Source organism: Xenopus tropicalis, chromosome 5, assembly GCF_000004195.4.
Source record: "Xenopus tropicalis strain Nigerian chromosome 5, UCB_Xtro_10.0, whole genome shotgun sequence".
Taxonomy (NCBI): Eukaryota; Metazoa; Chordata; class Amphibia; order Anura; family Pipidae; genus Xenopus; species Xenopus tropicalis.
In genome coordinates this window covers 146918521-146928778 of record NC_030681.2, presented here as the reverse complement: position 1 = coordinate 146928778, position 10258 = coordinate 146918521, and the positions used below count along the sequence as shown (strand labels likewise).

Sequence of the window (10258 nt, the reverse complement as noted above, 5' to 3'; positions counted from 1 at the left end):
TTGAGGACAGTAATGTGCTTATTTTGGACCGAGAGGACAGATGGTTTGAAAGAGGTGTGAAAGAGGCCATTTATGCCAACCTGGAAAAACCATCCCTGAACAGAGGAGGGGGCCTGAGACACCGCTTGTCACCAACATACAATGCTGCTTTGACATCCTTACCCCGGCGGTTTCACAACAGTTCACATTTCCAGTCATGTACTTTGAAGGATTAACACCTTCATCAATGAGAATCTTGGTACCATTGTGACTGGATCATACCTTCTTACACCTGTCAGTTTCAGCCAACACCTAACTGAACCATTGTGATTGGATGTCTGTGACTGTACTACCATCAAGGGTTTAAATACTGGGGAATTCCCTACCAGTCATTTGAACTGAAGAAGCCACTCGGATGAGGGGTGAAACGTTTTCAAGAAAAACTCAGAAAAGTCCAGTTGTTTTAGACTTAATTATACCAGATACTGTATATCATGACCTGGATGAATGAGAATCATCATAGACATATTCCTTACCTTTAATACCCCAATATTCAGGGGAGGAACTATGGGTAGGCAGAAGAGGCATGGTTGGTGTCTTGGGCAAAACAGTGGGGTATAGGCAGCACTGGGCATGTACCACTTCTGGTTGTGGGGGGGACATGTGTGGATGGATGCGCTTGCCTTGGGTGCAGGGTCAGACTAGTGACCCTCCCGAGTGTGTGTTCATTATTCTTACCTTTAGCACAATCGGGGGAAGGAGATCAGCGGGGAGCACGGGTGGGGATTGGGTTGGCCCTGTTGGCCCAGTTTGCCCTCTGCCCAAGGCCTGGCACTACCAATCAGGCAATATCTATGGTCAGATCCCTGAACTATATATTCTCTTGCTTGTGATATATCATATCTATTTTATGGGGCTTTTTGTGTTTGGTAAACTAATACAACCCTTATGTCTGAATGTTACATGAAGCAGCCCAAAGCAGCATTGGGGAAGTTTCCAGGCTAGACAATTGGTGGGAAGATCGATAACACATATAGAAAGGCTGTTAGCCCTAGCCATCAACTCTATAAAAACCACAGTGTGATCTGCAAATGGTTCCAAATGTCCAACTTATTTCTTAGGGGCGTATTTATCAAAGATTGAAATGCTGGGTTCCTGTCCTCTAGTATAGGATATTTAGGGGCATATTATGAAAAGGGGAAAGAAGAGTTTGTTTAAAGTATGAAGTATGATTCTAAAAGTCCTATACACATAAACAGAGAGCTGGGAAATGTCTCTCTGGGAAAGTGTGGTGAGCTCTATTTTCTATTGGGCGAGCTCTATTTTCTATTTGGTGAGCTCTATTTTCTGTTTGGTTAGCTCTATTTTCTATTTGGTGAGCTCTATTTTCTATTTGGTGAGCTCTATTTGGTGAGCTCTGTTTTCTATTGGATGAGCTCTATTTTCTATTGGGTGAGCTCTATTTTCTATTTGGTGAGCTCTATTTTCTATTTGGTGAGCTCTATTTTCTGTTTGGTGAGCTCTATTTTCTTTTTGGTGAGCTCTATTTTCTGTTTGGTGAGCTCTATTTTCTATTTGGTGAGCTCTATTTGGTGAGCTCTGTTTTCTATTGGATGAGCTCTATTTTCTATTTGGTGAGCTCTATTTTCTATTTGGTGAGCTCTATTTTCTGTTTGGTGAGCTCTATTTTCTTTTTGGTGAGCTCTATTTTCTGTTTGGTGAGCTCTATTTTCTATTTGGTGAGCTCTATTTTCTATTTGGTGAGCTCTATTTTCTATTTGGTGAGCTCTATTTTCTGTTTGGTGAGCTCTATTTTCTATTGGGCGAGCTCTATTTTCTATTTGGTGAGCTCTATTTTCTGTTTGGTGAGCTCTATTTTCTATTTGGTGAGCTCTATTTTCTATTTGGTGAGCTCTATTTGGTGAGCTCTGTTTTCTATTGGATGAGCTCTATTTTCTATTGGGTGAGCTCTATTTTCTATTTGGTGAGCTCTATTTTCTATTTGGTGAGCTCTATTTTCTGTTTGGTGAGCTCTATTTTCTTTTTGGTGAGCTCTATTTTCTGTTTGGTGAGCTCTATTTTCTATTTGGTGAGCTCTATTTGGTGAGCTCTGTTTTCTATTGGATGAGCTCTATTTTCTATTGGGTGAGCTCTATTTTCTATTTGGTGAGCTCTATTTTCTATTTGGTGAGCTCTATTTTCTGTTTGGTGAGCTCTATTTTCTTTTTGGTGAGCTCTATTTTCTGTTTGGTGAGCTCTATTTTCTATTTGGTGAGCTCTATTTTCTATTTGGTGAGCTCTATTTTGTGTTTGGTGAGCTCTATTTTCTATTTGGTGAGCTCTATTTGGTGAGCTCTGTTTTCTATTGGATGAGCTCTATTTTCTATTGGGTGAGCTCTATTTTCTATTTGGTGAGCTCTATTTTCTATTTGGTGAGCTCTATTTTCTGTTTGGTGAGCTCTATTTTCTGTTTGGTGAGCTCTATTTTCTATTGGGTGAGCTCTATTTTCTATTTGGTGAGCTCTATTTTCTGTTTGGTGAGCTCTATTTTCTATTGGGTGAGCTCTATTTTCTATTTGGTGAGCTCTATTTTCTGTTTGGTGAGCTCTATTTTCATCTTTTGATAAATATGCCCTCTAAACAGGCTGAGAGTTATTGACTCTGAGTACATCATCTGGATGTCATATATTAGATATGATATATATATATATTAGATATAATAGATAAGGCATACCTATCAAAGGATGAATATAAAGTACACTCTTTGATAATATGTTTTAATATCCAGAACTAGAGAATAGAGAGCTTTACATTTCATAGTTAAGGTGATCTGTGCTGAACTCTGCTTTCACCCAGCAACCAAAAATATAATTTATCAAAGAGGAAACTTGTGGAAACATGTGGGGAAACTGCAGGGTCGCAACAGCACTTGCAGACACGAATGAGCCCTTGTTTCTGTCTCTGCTATGATAGTAGTAGGTAGTATCACTTTAAGAAAGTGCAGATAGGAGGAGGAGCTGGTTTCTATAGTGAACAGGGACAACAAAAGCAGCAGTTTCACATCCTCTCTGCTGCCCAAGGCAAATACTGAACAAAGCACTGAGCGGGCTAATGGGGCAGCCTTTCTGCACACCTACAGCTCAGCTGAACAAGTAAGTTCCTAGGCTGTTCCTATTACTCGCCTGTGTGCCATTAGCGTGCCCTGGGGTGGGGTCACTTCCAAAGCAGCACCCTCTTATCAATGAAACTGTTCTGCAGAATTTGTCTACATGAGTCAGTCCAGTATGGGTGCCAAGAAGCAGGTCAGAGGGAGGAATATCTGCCTATTTTTTTTGCAAAAGGATTTGTAATGCCTGTGCCAGTCACAAGGTGGTTAAATGGGCACAGTATTGCACCTATGTGCGCTGATCTGTATGTAACAGGTTGGTCACTGGTACCTTGTACCTGTACAGGTCTTACCCAGCTAATGGTTGTAGCAACTCCCAATAGGGCATGTGTTATGTGAGATTCTCCTCCCAGGTGGGCCCCCCGTGTTACTGTTAGTGGAAGGGATAACCCCACTGTATCCTTCCATATAAGTTGGGTGGCAGTGTTTCTTTAAAACAAAATGATACGCTTTATTGGATAGGTGATACACTGGTGGGTACTGATTCAGATGTTACTAGATTACAAATCAGTAAATGCTTTAAATACCTACTCACATGAGACATTATCCAACAGCAATACAGGTGTAGTGTTGGCAACACCCCAGAGGTGTTACTCACTCATTTGGTAAAACAATCCCCAGCACTATGCTCCCAGTGGCCCCATACTCTCTATCCCTGAGCCCGACCACTTGACACCCTGAACTGGCAGCACTGGCACCGCAGGGTACTAGCCCTTCCTGGCCTACTCGCTGGAGCCTGTGGCCACTCTACTAATTACCCTGACCCTGCCTCTCACTCCTAGACTGAGCTATTACAAATCTATCCTGACACTTTAGTTACTGTGCCTCACTGCCTTCCAGGCCTTTCAGCACCCACACCATCCCCTCCAGGATCGGACCAAAGGAGACCGGGCACATGTGTGTGTTTGTACCAGTGTGTGAAGAAATGTGGGGTTACTTTCTAAGTGTCTGTAGTGGCCCTAGGGCCAAACGATTAAATTAAAACGGCGGGTATAGGGGCTGTTGGACTGCAGCAGTGAGCCGATGCGATGCTCAATCCGACTGGAAAATCATTTACCAAGTCTGGACTGGAAATTAAAACTGGCCCTGGCATTTCAAGTACCCAGAGGCCCAAACAGCCCCCACCAGCCCCATAAATAGTGAGTGTCTGTGGCACCTTACAGCAGCCCCTCTGGCATTTGCCTGAACCCACAGATTGCCAGTCCGGGCCTGCCAATAACCTTGCACCCGGTGCCAGTTCCCTGCTAGCAGCATATGCGCCAGATTTGATTCCCTTACCCTGCCAGTCACATGATCTACACAGGCAGATACATAGGCACACTGCTAGTTACACAGTCATCTCTGGGTGATAAGTCATGAGTCAGTTCCCAGTCAATATCACAAGCTCAGTGACCCATTTTCATTCTTGATAAAGGACATAGTGTGTCACTTAGTATTTGTTGATGAAAGACCAGTTCATAATGCAAGAGTCCAAAAGGGGTGAATAAAAGAATAAAATACCACGTGCAAAGTTTGCCCAGTCAGACCGAGTTGGCAGCTTATCTGCCTATATATGGGCCCTCCCCAACTTCCTACAAGATAGATATCTGGATGAAAATCACCAGATACCTTTTGGGCAGTTTTAAAAATATGAGAAGGGAGAAGACCACATTGGTGCATTGATGCAGTACTCTCCTGACAGCTTGCATTGCACCGTTATGATCCAGTCAAAATGGCCCAGCACAAAGGTGCCCATACGGGGCAAAATCCACAGATCTTCAGATATATATATAGCCTTTATATACTACACATTTAAGCAATATTTACATTTGCCCACACAGAAGTGCAAGTTCACAAGAGCGCCCCTTAGTGGCTGTGTGCCTCACGCCAGATAAAAATTGCGAGCTGCACAGCGCAATGTCAGCAAGCCCTGTCCTTACCCCATGCCATAGGTACCTACTTGCCTCCTCCACCCCGCCACTTAGGAATTCTGGGCAGCCACAGGTGTCTGTGCTCTTTAACAAGTGCAGCTATCAGGAGTAGATGGATGCATTTTTCCCTTGGTCTTGGCGGTTAAACCAGAACATATGCCATAGGCCCAAGGCCTCCTTGTGTAGTGTATTTGTTGGCTTATGCCATTGCTGTAGCCTACCATTGGCCACCAACTGTCCCTGCCAACTGGCAACTCCTTCTCTCCTGGCCTAGCAGCTTGCCCCTCAGCCAGCTTCCAACATGAACAGAGAATTATGGGTATGATGGGTAGATTTCAGCCCCTTATGTGATCGAGTTTGACACCCCTGATATAGGGCATTCTCTCTAGCCTAGAAAGATATATTTATGAAAGCTATTGGTTATTGTTACAGTAGGGTGCCATGTAGTACACACTGATGAGTCTCAGTTGGCTATGTCACATTCTGCTCACTGCCACCTCATTCTCTCCTTGTCTGGCAGGGAGTTCCTAATAGTTCATCAGCCAGCCTGAGCAAAGCATTATGGGTACAGAACTACAATTCATGGGGAATAGAAAAATAGAAGTCCCTATATGTGATTTTATTTGGAAATAATGTTCTTATTTAACTTTCCTTTCAATTCAGCTTAAGTCCATGCTAACGGGTGCAGGGGTTCTACTAACCTCGCTGTCTGATCCTTCCAGTTACAGCTGTACATAATGGCTGAAATAACAGAGCTCCACCAAGCCGCTGCGCTAGGGGATTACGATTTGGTGTCACAGATACTGAAGAAAGGTCTCTATGACCCAAACTACAAAGATGGTGACTGGAATGACAGGACGGCCCTGCACTGGGCTGCGGCCAAAGGTATGTCTTGTTTAACAGAATACCATCATAGGAAAACATGTTTTTTTCAAACCCCATCAGTTAATGGAGCTTCTCCAGCAGAATCCTGCATTGTAATCTGTTTTTCCCATGGGGATAGCCATATTCTTCATTTCCCAGGGTGCCACAGCCATGTTACCTGTGCTCTGATAAACTTCAGTCACACTTTACTGCTGCGCTGCAAGTTGGAGTGATATCCCCCCCCTCACCCCCAGCAGCCGATCAGCAGAACAATGGGAAGGGAGCAAGATAGCAGCTCCCAGTAGGTATCAGAATAGCACTCAATAGTAAGAAATCCAAGTCCGGCTTGGGACTTCTCCAGTTACATGGGAGTAGGAGAAACAATAGGTTAGCTGAAAGCAGTTCTAATGAGTAGCACTGGCTTGTTCTGAAAGCTCAGACTCTGGCACCAAAAATGGCGCCTACACACCAATATTAACATTTTAAATGGTACAGTGAATTATTTGCTTTGTAAACAGTGTAAATTAGAAATATAAAGTACAGCAAAAAACATGGTATACATTTAAACATGAGTGCAGTTTAAAATGCTGTCTGGTTGTTGGGGGTCACTGACCACGGCAGCTAAAAACTATTGTTCTGATTATTATTAAAATTATTGTCACTTAATTTGCTTCTATTCTGCCCCTGGCCAATCTATCACTTAAACTACTGCCGGTTGCTAGGGTAAATTGCTGTTTACATTCCAAACTAGAAAGTAGCTGAATTAAAGCTAAATAATTCAAAAACTACAAAAAGTAAAAATAATAAATGTCTCAGAATATCACGCATCATACTACTAGTTGCATTAAACGTGAACTTCAGTTTCAAACATCCAGTTAATAGCTGTTTGCAGTGTTTTAGGGGAACATAATAACAGTTGCAAAGCTCTATAGCCCATAGCAACCAACCAGCATGTAGCACTTGATGGTCACCTGTTTGAAAGCAATTGTCTAATTGGTTGTCATGGGTTGCTGGACCACATAAAAATGTGTTGCTTTTATTACATTACATTGGCAGAAGCTGGAGAGCTAATGGAATTGGGGCCAATGGAACATGGTGCCCAGTGGGCAGAGATTCAAGCATATAAATTAGAAATATAATTTCTGAAGGATCCAGTATTGTTGGAAATGGTTCAATGACAGGATTTTAGTAAATATATAAGAGATATATAAATGTAATCCATGCATGATTACATTTCTGCTTTAATTCTTTTTATTGGTGCAATGGCGCCATCTAGTTGTTAAGATGGGTTGTGTCAAAAACCACTGCCTTCCTTATCTCTCAGAGGTTTGTAGCTATCTTTCTTGTGTTTAAACCAGCCCAGACTGGCAATCTATGGATTCTGGTGAATGCCAGAAGGGCTGCTGTAAAGATCATATGGACTGTACTGGGAATGCCTGATCCTGTTTTAAATCCCAGGACCCGGACTTGGCTCTCAGATTTGTCTTTATACTACATAATAATAATATTAATAATATCAATCAGGCAAGCTAGTATAAACCCTGTTTAATAGCTGTTTATAACAGGGGATTCCTTAGATCATTTGTCTCTGACCCTCTGAGGGATATGGTGTATCTGTGGGAGCTATTAAGGGGAGAACAGGGTGGTTTAGAAGTGGTCCAGGGTTTGCTTGACTAATTATTACAGATTTACTGTAAAGTACATTGCTGGTAAATCTGTAATACCTGTCCTGGCCTTGACTGGTATTGTGCAAGCTAGGCCGGGAAATACCAGCCAGGTGGCAACTCTTCCTTTGCCCCTTTCATAGTTAGTGCCTTTACTGGCATCTCCTGCAATCACCATAGTATCCTTTTGTATCAGTGTTCAGTTAGGAACTAGCTTCTAACAGGGATGAGCCAGAACCACAAGTTGTACACCATTCCTAAACTACTACTACAAGTATTTGGGTGTTCGCATTAGCAATACTTCCTTTATGTCAAATACAGGGAGATTGGGCCAAAGCCAAATCATTGTAGGTTCATACCCACAAGTGTTATTTTTGTGCTTTGTGACCAAGTGTGTTCTTTTGGGGCACAACCCAATCCATGTTCAATTAATAATCAAATCTTATACAGAAGGACCATATCTATGATACCTTTCTCCCTTTGTACCTACAGGCCAAGCAGATACGGTGAAGCTGCTGATTGAATATGGGGCCCGGCCTTGCTTGAGGACTGACAGTGGGTGGACAGCAGCTCATTTTGCAGCGGAATCAGGGAAACTTAGCGTTCTGAGGGCCCTGCACTCCCTGCATGCTCCCATTGACATGGCAGACCTACATGGAGATACCCCAAAGAGAATCGCAGAGATATATGGCCATAAAGACTGCATCAAGTTCCTTGAAGGGTGAGTTGTGTTAGAATAAGCTGCTAAGGGAAGCAAACAGGAGAACTACCTCCTAATTTAAAATATAAGATGTCAGTTTGGAGTTGCCTGACTATAACAGTCTGTTTTACATTACAGTGCAGAGGCAGAATGTGCCGTGTATCGGCAGACAGCAGAAGCAGAGGGAAACCCTTTGGATGAACTGGATGAGGAGTGGGAGGCAAAGAAGAGGGAGCTTGAGGAGATCCAAACAAAGAGGAGAAATAAATCTGTTAAACCAAGAGATCAGAACCAGGACCCTCACCTGTCGCTGTTTCACAAGCCTCCCATAGTGCAAAGGAAATCAGCTGTACCCAAAAGTGCAACAGAGCAGAAGGGGATCAAGTAGCAATTCCGCAGGGTAACAAGTCTAATAACACCAACTGTTCAACTGCAATTCTGCCTGATATGGACCCTGTAGCATTCACTGACTCACCCCAGTGCTAATAAATGGGACAAAAAAACTTCAATTGGATGAAATGAGTTCTAAAAGGTTTGGATAGCACTTCAGCTCTAGGGCTGGAGGGGTGGTAGAGAAGTTGCTCTCAACAGTATTCACTGTTTCCAAAGACTGGGTAGTGCAAACATTGTCCCTCCTGAAGATCTTCTTAATAGGATCTGCCATGATTTTTTTTTTTTTCGTTTTCAAGATATTAGCAGTTTTTAAGCTGAATTGAGCCACTTGCAGTTCTTTTTGACTGACTGGACAGGGTATGTAGAAAATGAAGATCGTGTTGGGATGTTGCTCTGCTTAGAACCGACCAGAGAAATATCAGATGCCTCTTATCTACTCGCTGACTTCATTTTCTAATCAGAACAAAATCACCAGACTTTCCTTTTCTCATGAACTTAATTTTCCACCAGCAATGTCCAGTCATCTGAAACCCATCAGGTGGCGCTGTTGTCATATTTGCAGTGTAAAAAACGATAATATCTTAAAAATTAAAAAAAAAAAAAAAAAAGAAGTTATTTACAAATGTGCTCAGAAGAGCGCTCTAAGGAAATTTACTAACATTACAGAAGGGGGAGGAGCCACAAGTTTTTATGTTATGGTGGTACAGCCCTGTGCTGCCTTACTGGAACATGGACTTGACACTCAGCGAATCCAATGCTGACGCTCTTACAGATTTCTCCAAGGGGAATCCACCCAACCAGCCCATAACTACCCCCAGGGGTTCATGTTATTGGTGTAATAATATTTACATAAGAGGGCAGAATAATTATTACAATAACCCATGGAATTTAATTAGACTAACATGGTTCTTTCCTTCTATCTACTGTATCCATTCATTCTTTATCACATACAAAAATATATTTATTTAGCAAAGTAAATTCAGTTATTAGAGTTTGGTAGTTGTTTGTAAGATGCCTATAAGTATCACATTTCTCAATATCAGCACTGCCTCTTTGTTATGTGTAGGGACAAGCAGTAATAAAGTGCTTTCTCCTAGTATTTGTATAAAAATGCAGCCTTTTTTTTGCCAATAGGAACCCCAGGCTCTCCAAGACAGTAAAGGGTGACTCTGATATACAGTATATATGTACTAATGCAGTGCCTGTATTCTACACAGACTTTACAGACAGGAATTTGTGAGAGGATTCCCCTAAATAAACACATGGCTAATAAGCATGGAGACTCGGTGAGTAGCACTTCTGCCTTGCAGCGCTGGGGTCCTGAGTTCAATCCCAAGGAGTCTGTATGTTCTCTGCATGTCTGTGTGGGTTTTCTCCCTGCACTGGCTTCCCCTACCATCAAGAATTAAATTGAAACTATTGACCCTCACATTTAAAGCAGTTCATAACTCTGCCCCACCCTACATCTCTGAACTCATCTCTAGGTACCATCCAACCCGCTTGTTACCCCCCTACTGACCTGCTCCTCAACTCCTCTCTCATTTCCTCCTCACACACTGCCCCCCTTCTCTGGAATTCGCTC

General features: G+C 42.5%; 1 protein-coding gene across 1 annotated transcript; it reads left to right on the top strand.

Annotated features, from left to right (window-relative positions):
• Nucleotides 1-2959: 2959 nt before the first annotated feature.
• On the top strand, nucleotides 2960-10035 carry ankrd66 (ankyrin repeat domain 66). The gene is made up of 5 exons (XM_031903009.1): nucleotides 2960-3131; nucleotides 5778-5940; nucleotides 8076-8304; nucleotides 8422-8683; nucleotides 9894-10035. Exons 2-4 carry the CDS (start codon nucleotides 5793-5795, stop codon nucleotides 8669-8671), a joined length of 627 nt encoding a protein of 208 aa, XP_031758869.1. The 5' UTR covers nucleotides 2960-3131; nucleotides 5778-5792; the 3' UTR covers nucleotides 8672-8683; nucleotides 9894-10035.
• Nucleotides 10036-10258: the final 223 nt, after the last annotated feature.